The sequence below is a fragment of the Dacryopinax primogenitus genome (assembly GCF_000292625.1).
Source record: "Dacryopinax primogenitus strain DJM-731 SS1 chromosome Unknown DACRYscaffold_16, whole genome shotgun sequence".
In the NCBI taxonomy this organism is placed as follows: Eukaryota; Fungi; Basidiomycota; class Dacrymycetes; order Dacrymycetales; family Dacrymycetaceae; genus Dacryopinax; species Dacryopinax primogenitus.
The window spans coordinates 144,530-162,408 of record NW_024467213.1 but is presented as its reverse complement, the minus strand read 5'-3'; the positions used below and the strand labels follow the sequence as shown (position 1 = coordinate 162,408).

Genomic DNA, 17,879 nt, shown 5'->3' with positions numbered 1-17,879 from the left:
CCCCCCCCCCCACTCGGCATCAACACTGAATCATTTGTACGGGTTTAACAATTAAGATGAGAAGAGAAAAATGAATGAATGGTCCATGACTTTTAGAAGCATTCGTATCTGCCAATGAGCTGTCCTCGTCCCTCTTCCCCTATGGTGGAGATCAGTAGAGTGGGAATGAGACCTGGGAATGAGACCTGGGATTGAGACCTTTACCTTTGTATATCCTCACGGGACGGTTCTTTTTTTGCCTCTCGTCCTTATGACATGAGAGTGTGAAGAGGGCCAACACGTGCATCCCTACTCTTCCCCCCCAGAATCCAGCACCTTGGACATGTCTGTCAACTGCGCCCCAGCTCGCCCTGCGCTCGACTCCTCACAGAATCGATGATATTTTGTGAGAATTGCGATGTAATCCGTCAACTTCCTCTGGTTGCTAGATTCGGGTAACAAGGAAAAGGAAGGTAGCCTCAATTGCGGCCAGAGGAACGAGAGGAAGACAGCGGATCCTTCGACATCGGTGACATCGGGTCGGTCCGTGAAATGAAGGGAGAGATCTTGTCGTGCAGGCTTGAGTGCAGGCAAAGGGGGGAACACTCCGCTGAAATCGATGGTCGAAAGATACATTCGCTGAAGCAGTGGGCAAAAAACACGAAAGACCAATAGACTCGCAAAAGTCGGTATTACTGTTTTTCTTCTGGTTCGTGTAGGAACACCCCAGGTCAAGGAGAACTCGCGCAGGAATGGCCATCCGATTGCCATTGCCTTGAGGTTCCTATTTGGCACGTCCATCATGTCAAATGGAGACGGGCAATGAAGTGAAATCTAGCCATAGAAGAACAATGGTTCAAAGGCTCCAGGTGATCCAGCGATACCAGCCCGTCAACTTTGTTCCGGCGCAACTGCAGAGTTAACTCTTGCACGTCTGGGAAACGATCTGCTACCAAACGGCTGAGCTGTTGACAATGCACACTCTCCACACGCTCGGCAGGCTCGGCAGGCTCTTCAAGGTCTGGGTGCATCGATACTGTAATACTGCGAAGTCCAGCCACCAGAAATTGGAGTATGTTAAGGACAATAGACGGGACCGCAACAAGGTCAAGGCTTCGTAGGGCGGGGATCGTCACAAAACTCGATAGAAGCGCCCGTTTCACTAAAGGATAATTGAATATGTTCAACTGTATGCACTTGAGGTTACTTGCTGCTGCTGCCACTGATTGCGTGAACATAATTGGGGAGGTGCAGAGATAGGTAATAGGGTTGTTCGAAAGCAAAGTAGTCATTGAGTCCTCGCAGCATCGCTTGTTGGTGGCAAAGCCCGTTAACGAGAACGAGCCAAGACGTGTCACTGTGCGGCAGATTCGGCGCAACAATCCATCCACTGCGAGCGACCACGTTCGACTGCCTTCGAGTTCTTCCGGATATGGAAGGTGCAAATCCACATTCCGAAGGGAAGGTACGATGAATGGCGCAGCGAGAAAGAGAGATTCCAAGCGCTGTGGCAGCTGAAGACCAAGTTTCTGTAAGTTTGGAAACCAGTGCTCCGTGTTATCCGAGAAAAGCCCTATGGCAGTCCTGAGGTACCTTTGCGAATCAAAATCAGTGTCTTCGGGCTCGAGCATATAGTCGTATTCGAGAAAGATGTCTCGGACGAATGCCGCATACAGGACAAATCGTTCGTAACTTGATGGCACTACCGTCTGGGCTAATATTAGGGTCACATTAAAGCGATGAGCAAATCATATTCACGTCCCCACCGTCCTCCCAGTCAACAAACAGAATCTTCAGCAGTTTGCATAGTTTCCCGTCGTAATTATTGATGTTTCTCCAATAGAGGGGCGCTGCAGCATCGAAACACATGCGTGAAGTCATCATCATGCTATGGAGGCTTGGATCCGCAGCAACATAATGGGCAATCTGCTGCACGACTTCGAGGATGGTCCACACGCGATGCTTATGCGGTTATTGACACAGTGGGAGGTGGTGGAGAACAAGTTGTGACACGACGCGACGCGTCTAATTCTATTGAACGTGCGCAACGGAGCCCTCACCCAGAGTAACCTCCGACCAAACCCCCGCACTTGGCATCCACATGTCACATCTCATGTTCCTCCGCAACTGTATAGCAGTGCGATCTAATTCAGCATCCCCGCTCCTTGCGGATGGCGTGGCTTGGAACTCGACCATATCGACTGTTGCTCTTGGGTACTACTTGGATCGGTTAGAGGAGAGTAAAATATGGCGACCGAACAACCTGCTACTGATGTTCCTGCCGACGCTCCCGTTGCAGCCCCCGAGCCTGCACCTGCCGCACCTGCCGAGCCTGCACCGTCTGAGCCAGCCCCGAACGAGTCTCATCCAGACGAAGGCAAGGTCGTAGCACCTGAGATCGAAGCTGCGGCGGTTCCCGATGTCACCCCCGCCGCTGCAGAGGTCGTACCCGTGGCCCAGGAGGGGAGCAGATTAGTGCTGCATCACCTGAACAACAGCAGGAGCCAAAGGATCTTGTGGTTACTCGAGGTACGCATCCTCTCCCCTCTCCCCTACTCAATACTGATTATGACATCGATGGTAGGAGCTCGGAGTTCCCTACGAGATCAAGTCCTACCATCGTCTTCCATCGATGCAGGCCCCTCCGGAGCTTAAGGCTATCCATCCACTCGGGAAGAGTCCTGTGATGCAGGACGGGGATGTCAAGCTCGCGGAGAGCGGGGCGATCATCGGTGCGTTTCTGATGTGCTGGTTGCGGAGCAGGGCTGAGGCGGTGTAGAGTACTTGATCAAGAAGTATGGAAAGGGGAGGTTTGACCCGGGAGAGGATGGATGGGTGGATAACCTGTACTGTGCGTATTCACTTCCCGTTTATATCCTTCGATGCTTCCAGGCTGAGCATTCGATAGACACGCACTATGCGGAAGGCAGTCTCCAGCCTATCATCGTCATGAGCCTCATATTTAGCATCCTCCCCCCTCGGGCACCGTTCTTCATCCGCCCTATCGCGCGCCTTATTTGTAACAGTGCGTCCTGTGCTATGTCTTGAGGAGAGGAGTTGATGAGTAGCGAAGACGTACAGCATTTGCTTATCGAGCCGCAGCTCAAAGAGAATGCGGAGATGGTTTGCTCGCCTCTTTCCTCGCACCGGGTAACAAGCTAACATAACAGTAGATCGAAGCTCATCTCTCAAAATCCTCTACCGGTTGGTTCGCATCTGCCCCGAACCCGACGTCTGCCGACTTCCTCATGATATTCACCCTGGAGACGCTGGTTTCCCGAGGACCAGGGGTGGGACCGAAGATCAAGGAGTACGTGGCGAGGGTACATGAGAGGGAGGCGTGGAAGCGCGGAATTGAGAGGGGTGGGAAGTATACGGTGGCTTAAAATAGATGGCAAGGTGCTACTCAGGTGATTCATGTCGGGGAAGTACTCACCTTCTGCAGTTCGATACTACTGTCAGCCCACTTTGTTCGCATTCCAATTTGATTGGGTTGTGTCATGGGAAACACGGGGAAATACATCGCATAAATACGAGGTCCAGCCTGCGGAGTTACTATGAAAGAAGGATAACGGCATACGACTTTAACAACAGAAAGCGGATAAGAAATATGAATAGACCATGCGTTACTCAACAATTGATCTGACTAGCTGAGCAAGTTTGATGATATGGCAACGCATGACCGAAGTGACATAACAATCACTTACATAAGCAGGAATGTTACATCCGAGGGGACGGTCACCCTGAGGCCGAAAGGGTTCGCCCCTTGCAGGCAACGCTCCGCTTTGTTCACTGCCTGCTAGGCGCCGTCAGCTATATCTTGCTTTCCTTTTATACTGTCGTCCTCGAATAAGACTAGAGGATGAGCGCAGGAGAGTCATTCCAAATCGAGATTCCAAGTGCGTTCCTTTTTTTCCCCTGCTTGTTGACACACGCTGATCATCATCAATCGTTCAGATTTCGAAGAAGATGAAGACTACGGGAACCTGATCACTCCCATGCCGCATGGGCACCACCGACCGTTCTTCGACTCCGACTCTCCGCTTCCTAGTGCAGGATCATTTGGCGGTGGGGCTTGGGCAGCGGATGACTCTCCTTCTGGACCGGTAGGCCGTTTCCCACCCAGGCACGGGAGAGGGGACTCGGTATCGAGCGATATGTCACTGCATTCGCTCTCTTCGCGCTCCGTCAGGTCCCCCCCTGCTCTCACTCCGGCATCGACAAGTTCTACCTCCCTCCCACGTCTCCAGGGCCACGCGAGCAGCAGCAGCGTCGCCACCAACGCGACGGGAGGCACTCCAAGCAAGAAAAGCAGTTTCGCGAGCCTCAGAGCTGCAATGAAGAGCGTACGCGCGTTCGCAGAATCCTCGGAACGCGTCCCTCCCGTCCCGGCGCTCAACTTGCGAGACAAACCCTCCGCTTCGGTATCTGCTTCTGTTACACGAGAGGGAGAGAACGGCACATACCCCGAGCTGCGCAATCCGTTTGCGAAACAGCCGCGTAATGATACACCTCGTGCTGGGAGCCCAGCAGCAAGCGTGAAGAGTAATGTGAAGAAACGACCTACTTTATCCTCTCGTTCCCGCCCTGGAACAGCACAGAGCCAGCAAAGTCAGCAAAGCGCGAACTCTGGGCAAGGAGGAGAACAAGGGCAGCACGCGAATCGTCCAAGTGCAGGACTGTCAACAAGCAGTGGTCGTCCTCCTGGGAACTGGGCGTTTACGCACAGTGCTGCCAGTAGCTGGGCATACGATTCCGACCCGTCTGAGCCTGTGCCTCCCGTGCCTAAGCTACCACGATCTGTTGGCATGCGCGCGACTGGCCTGCAGACTGCGGTCGGGGTGGACGAAGCTGTCGGTTTGGGCGCGGCTGCTGTTGGTGGAGAAGGGGAACCCCGTACACCTGGAGAACTAGCGCTGCACGTCGTGTTCACCCAATTTGTTGCTAAGGTAGAGGATAAGATGCGCAAGATTTTGGACTTCAGCTTGGTAAGTTTTCTCTTGTTCGGATGTGACGCTAGTGGCTGATATCGTTGTTTGCAGGAAAAGGACCCTTCAGTCGCCTCCGTTTTCGGCCGGAAAGTCGATCCCACCCTAGACGCCCTTCTCCTCTCCCTAGCACATATCGCAGTACGCAACGCTGGCCCTGTAGTAGAAGCACTCATGCGCTGGCGAAAGACACAGCGCGAATCTGTGCCGCTTGATATCGTTGAGAAGGCGCTGCAGGCTACCGGAGGGAAGGGGAGCACGGGGGGTGAGGCGCGGGGTATCCTCAACCAGCGAAAGCATGTACGTATTTCAATGTATGCTGTCTGTGAGGGGCGGTAGAGCTGATCATTATCACCTTTGTCTTCATTTTCTAGGTGGCATCCATCTATGTCTTCTCGCGCGCGTTGCTTGTCCTCATCCAGACAGTGACCAAAGACAGCCTTCCCTCCTCTCTCGCAACTCAACTCGAGCATACCATTTTCGCTGAATATCGCGATCTAGACCCTCGCGCGCTCGCCCAGTCTTCGAACTGGAAATCCATCGGTTCTCTGTACTCCGAAGTGCTTGGTGCGATGGCAGATGCGCACTTTGAGAGCGTGACGGACGAGTTCCTCTCTGCGATCTCCTCCCTCTCATCAGACCAAGGAGAAACAGACGCACGTGTCGAGCATCTCCTTCGTGGACTGAAACACGTGAAGCTCCGTGTCTGGCCGCCAGAGGCGTTCGAGGAAGCTGCCGAGTTCCTAGCTGCCTTCGCGGGCCAGTTTGCGAATGCCCACGGACAGTCGATCAAAACTGCGTTCGCGGAGGCACTGACTGGGCTTATACACCCTGTACGGAAGACTGCAGGCGCGGAGGTCAACCATCCTCTGTGGTCGAAAGCTGTACAGTCGATCTATCCGAGAGCGTTCAGTATGATGTCGAAGCCGCGTTACTGGACGTCTGCGCTCCCACTCACGATAACAAGTCTCTGCGGTGCCCCTACAGACTTCTTCCTCAAGCATTGGCAGGCATGTTTCGATATATGCGTGGGGAAGCTGAAGGACAAGGCTGCACGCGTGCTTGCACTCAATGGTATCTGCCGCCTCCTGTGGACATATCTCTATAGAGCAGGAGAATCCATATCGACAAGCCTCAAGGTACTCGAAAACTGCATTCGAGCACTTCACCCACCCAATCGCCCTATCCAGCTCACCCCAGACGAGCCACTTCATTTATTCGTCTACGTACTCCAGCTCGCCTGTGGCCGGCATTTCGACTTTGGGAAAGATCTCATTTTGGACCACCTCCAGGATGGGTCCGCTGGCTCCAACGCAGCCTCTGGCGCCCTCCAGTCACCAGAGAAGATGACGATTGCACTGCGGGCTGCGGTCCTCGCCCTCCGAGGGATGGAAAGTGATACTCCCCCTGCCTGGCCGATATCACACGACTTCTCCCTCTGGGTGATCGGAGAGGAGCTTCCTGCTTGGTCTGGTTCCCTCTCCGACCAGACGCTCGCCAAGCCTGGCGTGCGAGAGTTCGTTGACGGCCTCTCACCCTTGGTCATGAAGATCACTTCTATGTGCGACCGGCTCGTCGGAGGCATGTTCGTTTCGGATGACAGTTACTCGTACTCCCACCAGGCGCCGAGTTATGAGGAACGGGAGTATCTAGTCGTGAGGCAGAATGGGTCGAGGATGGTTGCGTATCGGAAGGATTTGGCACCTGCGATGGAACTGCTTAGAGCGTGCTACGAGGCCCTTCCGACGCTTTGGAACAAAGCCAACAAGTTGTCCTCCACACTCGGAAGACTTGTCGATGCGGTCGCTCATGTCAATCCTCTGCTTGGTCAAACGGCCATCGACGCGCTGCAGAAATTTGCCACTGCAACCGGTGATGAGACGAGCGTCCTTCTCACTATCACTCGTTGGCTGTTTGCCTCTGAAGCTATTCTTCAATCTAGAGCTGCCATTGACCTTATGTGCGAGCATCTACCTCTCCTCGAAGTTTGGTCGAATATGATCAAGAAGTGGGCCGAAAAAGTCGGAGCGTCTGGTGAAACGAACGCTGAGATTCCGTTTGTCAAGCCGGAGGCAGCCGCCCAGCTCATAGGACACGTTGAAGCAGGCTGTCTGTTCTTGATCTGCTCAGCCAAGCTGCAAGCTCGTGAAACGGCTCTGAATGTCATGCGCCTCATCGCCAATTTGCCCGATCTGTATCAACCTGAATCGCCCGCATCTACAACGCCGTTCAGATTAATGAATGCACTCGAAGGAAAGATTGGCGAGGCAGATTATCTGGCACAAAGTGAGCGGGCAATGAACTTAGTCGATGAGGAGCGAATCAACAAATGGCTCGATCGAGGATTTGGACGCAATCTAGTAAAGCTAATAGAGGACGACGGCACAGATCGTTTCTTATGGCGCTTAATCTTTCCTCCGTTCCTGCGCGTTTTGATAGAGAAGCGTCCGCACTTCATCAGCACCTTCCGATCAACTCTCGCCGCTGCTGTCGCGAGAACGCATCCAATCGTCTCCAGCCATGCTGGTATCAGCACTAAAGCCGTTTCCGCCACCATCAGAAGTCCGATCAACCAAGTCAGTTTCACAGACTCACAGCAAGCTTCGGTGCAGTGGATATCATGGGTTCTGGCCTTATCTGCTACCGCCATACCTACGGATACGCCATTACCAACTCGTGAACATGCTAGACATGGTTCGGAGCCGATTCCTTTGCAGGACCGAATCCTCACCAACCGCGGCCTGATTCGGCTGTTATTGCCTTATCTTGATGCCGATACCCGGTGCCTACGAGAAGGTACAGTATATGCGTTGGGCTGTGTCCATCCACGCACACTGCGTTCGGTCCTCGAAGACGCAGCATCTGTGGTCAGAAATATTCACATTGAAGCACACGCGGCAATCTCGCAGAAACGCGCTATGCAAAGAAACAGAGAGCAAGACAAGCTCCATACTTCTGTTATGCACGTCTTTCAGCTCAGCTCGGATTGGGCAAAGCATCCCTTGGCAGATCGTGATCAAATCGTCCAGCTCATGCTGACCTTCTTCGGCGGATCTCTAGCTTTCTTTAAGGATGCTGTATCGCGGAAAGATCACGAGCTCTTGTCTTTGCGGAAGCACTTCTGCGGATTTGTGGAGCAACTTATGGATGTGATGCACTCCGACGGGCTATGGACCAAGCCCGACGCTGAAGCTCTGCTACGTACCTATCGCTATTGTGAAGAATGGTGCGATTATGATTACCCGGCTCAGCAGTCAGACGCTTTTCTCGTTCGGTCGCTTGCAGATTCGGCGACCCGAGCTATTGCTTCTATCACAGTACGTTGCTCGTGACCCCGTTTGTGTCTGCTGAATTAGTTTTCCAGTCGCACTCGGTGGTATTTAGCGTGCGGCCCGTGCTGACCAACAGTCACCAAGGCCCTCAGTCTCTGGAGTACGCTGATATTTTCCGTTGGATCAAGGAGATGCTGCCCTCCACCTCATTGACTGCTCGAAAGAGCGCCAAGTCAGTATATTCGTAAAGCAATGAGGCTTTCATTTCTTATTTTCTATGATAGGACTGTCCTCAAAAACATCTGCGATCACAGTATTTCGGATGAGCGAATGACTGGAACGCTCATGGTCTCTTGCTTACCGTCTCGTCGAGAGCCCGCTATTACGGCAATTTTTTTCGACATAATCTCGGATCAGATTCTGGAAGATTGTACGCTGCTGCCGACAGGCCGCCTATTATTCATCTGCCTGTCAAATCTTGTTCACCCGGATGTTGCTTGCCGCAGGAAATCGCTTTCTTGTCTTGAAACGCTCCTGCAAGTCTCTCAAAAGCCTCCCGCCCTAGCAAACTTCCGTTCAGCGGTAGAGGTTATCCCCGAAGGCAGTCAAATCCAAGCACAACGAGCCATTTCAAGCGCGATGGCTGCGGTCTTCCCGGAATTTTCTATCTCCTTTCTGTCAGAATGCGCTTCACGATTCTCACAAGGATATACCGATGACGGCAACTCAATGCTCAGCATGCTGGAACCTTGGATGGGCCACATCAACCTGGTTGTTCCGGAGAATGACGATAATACGGCGCCTGCCCGTGTTCTGATCCATCTGCTCTCTATCAGCGCAGTGCATCTGTCGCGCGATTTTGCGGATGAAGTTCGCTTTGCAGATGAAGTTCGTGCCCTCTGGCAACGACTTGCCTGTGGACGGTTTGCCGATAACTACCGCGCGATCATACGCATGTGCATCATACATACGATCAGATGTGGAAGAGAAGACTTCATACGGATCGTACAGGCAGGAATTTCAGCCTTCTCCATGACCTCAGTCGGCGTTGATGCATTTAATTTTCTGTGCGATTGGATAGCAGTACAAACTGTTGCACTGTCCAAACTTGAAGATCCTATGGCACCCGCAACGGACGTTGCCTCTGAGCTGGACAACCTCTTTCCGCCTTCCGAGGACACCGTCAAGATGTCATCAGGTCAAGCCGCGTGCCTCCTCCTTTCCGACCTCGCCCTGACTGACGCAAGCGAGATCGCTTCGCGATTACCCCTGCTTCTAAATACTCTTCTTAACCTTGTTGATCACGAGCAAGCCCTGATTCGCATCGACGCCCATATGCTCCTTTTGCGGATTTTACGACTATGTTCTCTTCGAGAAGCCAGATCACCGTACAAGCAGACACGGCTCTATGAAATTGAACAGCTACTTCGCAGTGACAGTGCGCACTTCGCTTGGATGAACGACAGTAGAAGATCCCGACCCGACCCACGGGGACTGGTCGCCGCTTTGTGCGAGCAAATCATCACGTTGCTGGATCCTACACTCCCAACCCTACGGCATGATTGGCGTGATCTAGCTCTGGAGTGGAGTGTTGTTACATCGAGTCGTCAAGTTGCCCTTCGTTCCCTGCAAATACTATGCATCTTACGCCTAGAGCTCAATTACAACACCCTTGCTATGCTTTTGGGTCGGCTTTCGAACATTGTATCTGACAACACAGATCAAGGTAACGCCGTCGCGAACGAGATCATCCGTGGGCTCGTTTCTCTGTCATCAGGGGTATCACTGGATCAATTGTTGGAATATCCTCAGCTATTTTGGGCGGGAATCGCTTGCTCGTACTCGACATCGAAACACGAATTCGAAGAGGGTGTAGTGATATTGAACAATCTTTTTGAAGTTCTAGAAAAAGCAAAGGTGGAAAATCTCTTCACTTGCCTAAATGCCAGGCCCGATTTATGGACAGGACCGAATCTGACACTGTTCCAACTGCTCTCGCCAGGTCTTCGGTCGTCCTCCACCAGTGAAATTACGTTCCAGTTGATTGACCGTTTATCCGGCAATCCGATGTCTCCTTTCTTTGAAGGTGACGACCTTCACCGGATTATTGCGGTGTCAATACCCCGATTCTTGGAGTCCATGGATAACCAAAGCGATTCTGACGATTGGATCAAATCTTACGCCACAAAAATATCTGCTATCGCGGAACGCGTTGAATGGCATGGGATGGTCCGTGTTCTCTCTTCTTTCGCTAAAAATCGCTTCCGAATACGGGATGACTTTATTCGACAAATGATTGGCTGTCTTCGCGAGCGCATACCCAGCGGTGGATGGCTTGATACAATCACATTGCTCCTCGGACTCATCTTCAATAGTTCCGAAACAACGCGCGTCAACACTATGGCTGTCCTGAAGCAGCTTTTCAGCATGCCCGATATACGAGGACAATTACCTTATTTTGGCTCAGAACACCTTACCCCCTTGCTGAGATTGCTGGGTACAGAGTTGGCCTCTCAAGCGCTCGATGTGCTGGATGAACCAATGTCAGTCACAGGCGGCATGCCTGCACGTCAGGTAGTTCGCATGAGCCTGATCAGTGGGCCTTCCTTGCGGCGACAGGAAGAGCGCGCACCAGGTATCGTTTTCGGTATACCAGATGTATCAGGGTGGTGCGTTGCGCAGCCAGAAACCATGCGGACAGCATGTCGCCAGAACATCACCGCATTGTACGAAGTCTGCAACAACAAGCGCATCGAGATCGCTAGAACGTCTGGCGTCGATTTGTTTGGTCAAGACTACATAAGCAACCCCGCTCAGTATGGCCGACCTGAATCTGTGTCGGGTTACAACGATGATGGTGAAGATGCATCATTTGGGGAACTTGTGTCCACCCTATACGATCTCAGCAACTATTTCGAGGAAGACCTTGACGGCGACGAAACGCTGCCGTCCTCCTCTTCCCTCGATAGTATGCGAGATGCGGAGAGTCGCGTCGCCGCCATTTTGTCGCGCTCAATTTATCCCAGCAGCAGTGAACGGACGCCTACTGGACCTACTAACGGCAAGCCTCCATATGGAGGCGAGCTAGCGGAACCTCCCACTCCATTCATAGATCTGTTCAGCATTGCTTCTCCAATAGACGTCGGTCCTAGCTTTGGGCAGCAGTACGAGCAAGGAAACGAAGGATACTTTGCCAACCTTCCTTCAACAGCATTTTCCCACCATGCCTCTTCAAGTTGGGAAAGCGATGCTCCGTCCGAATCGGACGCTTCCTCCATATTTGGTCTAGACGACCGAGATGATGATCATGTACAATACTACACGAACCAGTAATGATTGGCTTGATAGATCGGCATATAATCTATGTACAATAGACTATTTCACTTAGAATCATGTAATGTGTATATTTATCGATTCCAGTTTGTCTCAAGTGCTCCGTTCATGACAGACGCAGTACACCCATTGCTCCAAACAGGCAACGATCTCTTTCAAGAAGACGCGTGATTGCTCCGACGAGTGGCATTGGCCCGTTCGTTATGTACACTTGTGTCTGTGACTAGCTAAGACTGTCCATCACATCAGATGCTGCTTAACGCAACGAGGCCATATGATCCAGTACGTTCTTAATCACGGGTGTCGTAGTCATAGCTTGATGCCATTTTGCGACTGCTGGGAACTGCTCATCGAAGTTGAAACTTTCATCATTCTTGAGAAGGCCATTTCGAGCATATGAGTTCCATGTAATGAAGGCGATATCGGCGACGGTCATCTTATCTCCCACAAGCCTGTTGTATCATTAGGGCGTGTCCGGACACGCGTAAAATTGGTTAGGTGCGCACCATTCGCGCTCCCTCAGCACGGAGTCCAGAACGCCTAGAACGCGTTTGATCTCATTCTGATACCGCTCCACTGCGCTCGGCACTTTCTCTGGATGGAAGTTCGAGAACCATGCTGCCTGTCCAAAGTATGGTCCTTGGCCAGAGGCTTGGAAGAACAGCCACTGAAGCTGCAGGTATTTATCCTTCTCCGTAGCCGCAGAGAGCCTATGGTCGGCATCATACTTATCGACCTGAACAAGCGAATGAGGGAGGAATGACTCAATGAAGTAGGGGACGAACCAGATACACGAGAATGGCGCCACTTTCCCAGAGGACGAAGTCCTTATTCTTGTGATCAATTATCGTTGGAATGCGACCGTTCGGGTTGTACTTCGTGTACTCGGGTCCTTTATGTTCTCCCTTGTGGAAATCAAGGTAAACGGTCTCGTAGGATAAGCCTAGATACTCCAAGGCAAAGACGATTTTCCAGCCATTGGGGCCGCCTTTGTGTCTGTGACGGGAGATCAGCACTTCCGAGCACCCACGAAAGGTGAAAGAAGACGAACGAGTACAAAGTGAACTGCTTGCCGTGTGACATGGTGAACTTGATATAAACGGCGGATACGATGTGTGATATTGAGCAGATGCAGAAGTACGATGATATTTGAGGGTGTGTAGGAATCCAGTCCAGGCTGACGCTCTTTTATACGTGCTGAGAAAACGATGGATCCCGTCACGTAGCCTAGTAGGACATGCCCCATGGATGAAAAAATAGGATTTTGTGACTTCTGTGTCTTGGAAACCTATCAACTTCAAGACAAATCCAGGGGATGACATAAAGTATTCCTCATGGTTGGTCGTCAATTAGCCAGAGGGCCAATAGCAAGTTTCCGTGCAGTTTGTTGGCAAAGAGTGGGCACCAAGGATCAGCAACATCACGTCAGAGGTCCCTTGATTATAAAACATGTTGTCAGCGAATAAGTTGCAAAGCTCGAACGGAGGATCGTCGTTGCCAAGTTTGACGGAGTGGAGGCGCTCATGGGCGGACCAGGGGTGAGGCTTTTGAGTCAGCCAGCGTGACGAGTCGCTGATCAACAGACCCTAGTCACGTGATATCTTTGTCACCATAGCATTCGGCGATTCTGCGCCAAGTTTCCTCATCGAAGCCATCGTGAGACCAGGCGAGCCGTCACCAATTGAGTAGAGCTCTGTTATGCAGCAACAGTGGCCTGATTCTCAGGGAAAAGAATTGCAGCAATCTCCATTTCCTTCCGCAGGTCCAGAGAAACGCTTCGCCCCTTCGATTTCGCCACGAACAGACCGGCAAACGAGCCATAATATACATAAGTGGACGATCAGGGGAGAAGCCAGTTAGAAGCTTTCCTGCTTTCCTGTGAGAATCGGCAGCCTCCACGCCCAGGCGGCCTAGTCAGGATCAGGGCCTGTGCATCGAGAAGGAGATAACTGGGAAGAGATATGCCAGACGCCCGTTGCCTGATCAAGGACCCTGCAGATCCCCGGAGGCAATTTCCTTCTTCCAAGTCTTGAACCGGTGCGGTCATTTTCTGCTCGGAATACATCGTCCTCTTCTTTCCACCAGACTACCATGAACAACAGAGCTGAAGTCTCGAGCATCTGGGATCAGATACTGACCAATGCATATAGACTCTGACAGCATCAGTTTGCCCGACTCCAGGCTGTTTCGTTCCCCTCCTAAGATCGAAAGACGGATCAACCATGTTTTGTGCGAATTGCGATCGCACTCCAGACGCGGTGGGAGCAGGAAGGAGGCATGAAGGTACGTCTTGTCGCGATCATATCGGACGACACTGTTCTGACCGGAGTTTAGTATCACGCACGACTACCCCACCCGCACCAGAGGTACCTACAAACAACGCAGTACAACCCCCCCCCCCCCCCCTACTAACCCGCATACACCTCTCACCCAGCATTGAACACCACTGACAACTCCCCCCTCTCGGTCCCCTTCTCTTCCTCCACTTCCAATGCCTTCTCCCCTTACCCTCCAACGCCGTGCACAATCTGACCTGGCCTCGGAACGTATCGGCAAACTACTTCTGAAGGGCAATGCTTCGAGATGAATACTGAAATGCCAGCTGCTTTGGTATCCCACTTGTGTGGCAGCCAGGGGATGACCAAAAGATGGAGCTAGAAATGGTGATGAGTGATTTGTGGATGGGGAAGTGAAGCGCTGGAAAGGCCCCCTCCTACCTTGACCAGTTAGCCTGGCCCATCCACATGACCTTCTGTGGTTCTGCCATATATTGAGTTAGATGACGTGATGTGGTCGCTGCATGGTATGTTTGGTGGTCCTGTGGTTGTCACACACTCACCACCATTTCTAGCTCCATCTTTCAAGTGGAATACCAAAGCAGCTGGTGTTTAGGCATTCATCTCTGAGCTTTGCCCAGCCTTTCAGAAGCAGTTCACCGATATGTTCTGAGTCTATATGCATTATATTAATCAGTATCTGACCCCACTGCTGAGATAGGATGCTCGAGACTTCCAAACGCACCACAATCCACCCGTACCATTGTACCAGCCAGAACAGCATCGACGGCTGCATCTGCAGCCTCATTTATTCCTTCTAGCCTCACGCCCCCTAATTCCGCCCTTGCGAACTCGGCGTTCTCCGCACTATCCGATAGCGTGGTAGCCATTTCCTCCAATCCGTTCACCGCGGATCCGAACTTGATCAAGACTATCGCCCATGCCATGAGCGTAGTTATGGATGCACTGGCCAAGGCGAGGTCCATGGCAGCATGACACTGGAGGTGGAGGCTGGCCGGTGCCATTATCTGCAAGAACTGATGAAGACGGTAGATAGGGGACAGCTTCCCTGCAGAAAGGTGAGTATATGCAGCTTCATCATGAAGGTCGGTACTCACTCGCGACTGAGAGTCTTAAGGTCCTTCCTCTGAACTTCCACCTCCTCCCATACCGGCATTGCATCGGTCGCTGTGCTCTCCCGAAACCAGCCACTGTCCTCCAATGCCTCCCATCTCGGACCGCTGCTCATCTCCGCCTCTGCTGTCATCAACCGTTTGAGCGGACCTCTCTCCCCCGAACATCTAGTAGGTCGGTTCCCCAGCCGTCAAACCGAGACGCTTCTGGTTCACTGGCAAGCCGCCTGGTCGCAAGCGGGAAGTAGAGTGATACCGCTCGAAATCGCGTGGAGAACTTGGCTTGATACGTACTTGAGGCCTCTCTGTTGATGAACGGGGCAAAGCGCTCGAGTTGGACCCGCTTGGGGTCATCAAGAGGAGGACGTGTACCCCGCAACAGCTTTAATGCTTTTTGTGTTAGCGCCATCGCCGACGAACGCCTTGCGGGGCGTGGAGCCATCTTCCTATTCGTCGTCGTCATTTGTGAGCTCTTCATTTTCCTCCACCACCTCTTGTTCCTCGTCAGAGGGAGGTAGCGATGGATCTTCAGGGAATTCAACAACAGGCTGATACGAATCACTCTCGTCTTCGCTCTCTACATGTATGATGAGGCTCTTGTCCTTATTTTTGCGCGTGGACGAACAGGGAAGCATATTACACAGGCGTCTTCTTTCGAAGTTCCATTACTGGAGAACTCGGACGTAGAGAAAGATTTGAATGATAGAGTAGAGGACTGAGCACAAAACACAATCATTTCGCCAGGCAGAGGGTCGTAAAATTCGGTGGCAATGCAGAAGCTGGTAAAGGGGGATGGTAAAAGCTGATACGTTCCCCCATCTTTTCCCTTTCCGATTACCCGACTGGAACAACCTGCCTCTCATTCTTGATGCCTAACGAGCTGTAGAGAATCAAATCTTTGAAAGCCTCTGTATCACTCCGCCGTGATCATCGGTGTTACTTGCCCGCGAGATTGAGAAAACCGACCTTGTACAGGTGTGTATACAAGAGTGGAGTAGTCCATTATCGGATTGAAAGGGTATTCAACACGTTTTGTGATGGTATCCTAGCAGATATCCTGTTCCAAACCACATCAGTACTTGGTTCATCACATGCCGTTATCTTTGAGTATCAGTTCTACCTGCCGCGCTAGTAAACCCTGTGTGCACCACAGTAAACAGTTTAAACAACGCATGTGTGAATCGGCACGGAAGGTAAATGCTTCTGAGAGCAATAAAGAAGCTGGAATGTTTTGCCGGAGATAAGCAAAACCCCCGCAGGAGATTTGAATTGATGCACAGGATCATAGAAAAACAGACTTTTCTAATAAGGGGCTTTAAATGGTTGATGTGAAAAAGAGAGATTGCCTCATGAAATGGGGCATATTCCATTCACTGGCACTTCTCTCCACTTGCCCCACTGGGAGATTGTGTCCAAGAAACATTGAACAAATCACTCGGAAATGAGATTGTGATAGTCATATTGTGCATGACTCAGAGTACCATCAGGAAGATCCCAAATCAACTCTGGAAAACAATCAAGAGGATCATATCCAGTCTCCCCTTTGAAGAATGCCAGATAGGGGTGCAGGGCAAAAAGAGAAAAGGAGGTATATTGGCCATGACTGTCCACAAGCCATTGCTGTTACCATGTTGACCCCATGACTGGAAAGTTTAATCAACACTTTGAATGGAGAGTGGGTGTAATACAGAGTTAGGCAGTTGATTGTTTATTGCTTCAAACAATGTGGTTGCAGATCGGACATGGTTTGAAGCACAAAGAAGGCTTTGGCATCTAATCATTTGCTATTCAAAGAACGTAGAATTATTGGATTGCACAAGAATTTGTTATGACCAGTGTGCCATGCTGACCTGTGAAGTATCGGCAGTCAGTCTGGGATCTCCAGTCCCACTATTTGCAGAAGGCTATGCCATCTTGGTCCACATATCAACACATCACTGACCCTAATTTCCTTCCATCAGAGTCCTTGCCTGAGATTGATATGGCTAAGTGCAGAGTTTGCATCTTGCCGACCACCTCCCACTGATGACTGTTGCCATGCTAGGAACACAACATGACCTGTGGATAGATGCTTGCAACCCTATCACAACCATTGCTTGCTTCTCTTTCTAAGAACATCTGGTCTGTGTGTCTGAGTATCTTCTTTCCCCTTCTCTCTTCAACCATCCTACATCCATAACTCAAGTCGTCACTGTCTCCTCAGCTCTACATGTACTGTCAACCAAGCCAAAGAGAAAAAGATCTCCTTGGAAGGAGAATCAATTGGCACCCTGTCCATGTCATCCATTCCAGCAGGACAACACCTCTACTGGCACCAGAAGCATTGGCTTCCAGCAGATTGGCATCAATGAGTGAGTGATGCAGGAGGATCTGTCCCACAGGATGGTCTCACATGACAGCTTGATGTAGGGTGTGCCAACATTAGAGGCTGAATGAATGGGACTGGTATTTACCATCAATGTTCATTTCTCCTCAGAAGAATAGTCTCTCCAATCCATGCTGCAAGTTTGAGTGATAGTTTGATGTTCTTCTTGTTTGACATCTTTTGAACAAATTCATTGGCATAGAGACAATGCCCTTGTATTAGTACCGTGAACTTAGATAGAATGCTATGCAAATTATCAGAGCTGCAAGCTTATAAAAAGGCAGTGCTTCACAGGAGCTAAGGAATAATACCACTCCTATGGTCTCTGAGGATATACAGTAGTTGCTTCTTTCTCTCTCTACCCATATCTCCTGCAATCTACCTATGTCTCCCACTGTCTACTTTGTTCTACTCAAATCTACCAACTGCTACCTACTTCTACTACAGACTCTGGAAGACTGTCAGGGCACCAGCTCATTGCTTGGTCAAGAGACATGACTAAGCCTTTATGACATGGAAGTAGCTGGTATACC

The 17,879-nt window shown here is 51.2% G+C and overlaps 4 protein-coding genes across 4 annotated transcripts; 2 read left to right on the top strand and 2 right to left on the bottom strand.

The window, feature by feature from the left end:
• The first annotated feature begins 2,159 nt into the window (after nt 1-2,159).
• On the top strand, nt 2,160-3,594 carry DACRYDRAFT_23831 (thioredoxin-like protein). Its single transcript, XM_040773414.1, has 7 exons — nt 2,160-2,508; nt 2,564-2,711; nt 2,759-2,830; nt 2,888-3,004; nt 3,053-3,102; nt 3,153-3,378; nt 3,425-3,594. Exons 1-6 carry the CDS (start codon nt 2,227-2,229, stop codon nt 3,363-3,365), a joined length of 882 nt encoding a protein of 293 aa, XP_040626121.1. The 5' UTR covers nt 2,160-2,226; the 3' UTR covers nt 3,366-3,378; nt 3,425-3,594.
• Nucleotides 3,595-3,841: 247 nt separating this feature from the next.
• Nucleotides 3,842-11,642, top strand: DACRYDRAFT_117987 (uncharacterized protein; the record flags this gene model as incomplete). Its single annotated transcript, XM_040770507.1, has 6 exons — nt 3,842-3,878; nt 3,937-4,967; nt 5,022-5,267; nt 5,342-8,284; nt 8,332-8,471; nt 8,524-11,642. The coding sequence occupies 6 exons, from the start codon at nt 3,842-3,844 to the stop codon at nt 11,570-11,572; spliced, it is 7,446 nt and encodes a 2,481-aa protein (XP_040626120.1). The 3' UTR covers nt 11,573-11,642.
• Nucleotides 11,643-11,828: 186 nt separating this feature from the next.
• On the bottom strand, nt 11,829-13,468 carry DACRYDRAFT_96065 (glutathione S-transferase C-terminal-like protein; the record flags this gene model as incomplete). The annotated part of the gene is made up of 4 exons (XM_040777343.1): nt 12,624-13,468; nt 12,358-12,568; nt 12,079-12,308; nt 11,829-12,024 (listed from the first exon to the last, which is right to left on the bottom strand). Exons 1-4 carry the CDS (start codon nt 12,653-12,655, stop codon nt 11,829-11,831), a joined length of 669 nt encoding a protein of 222 aa, XP_040626119.1. The 5' UTR covers nt 12,656-13,468.
• A 1,247-nt stretch (nt 13,469-14,715) lies between these two features.
• On the bottom strand, nt 14,716-15,390 carry DACRYDRAFT_17422 (uncharacterized protein; the record flags this gene model as incomplete). Its single annotated transcript, XM_040771283.1, has 3 exons — nt 14,716-14,917; nt 14,967-15,108; nt 15,276-15,390. 3 exons carry the CDS (start codon nt 15,388-15,390, stop codon nt 14,716-14,718), a joined length of 459 nt encoding a protein of 152 aa, XP_040626118.1.
• Nucleotides 15,391-17,879: the final 2,489 nt, after the last annotated feature.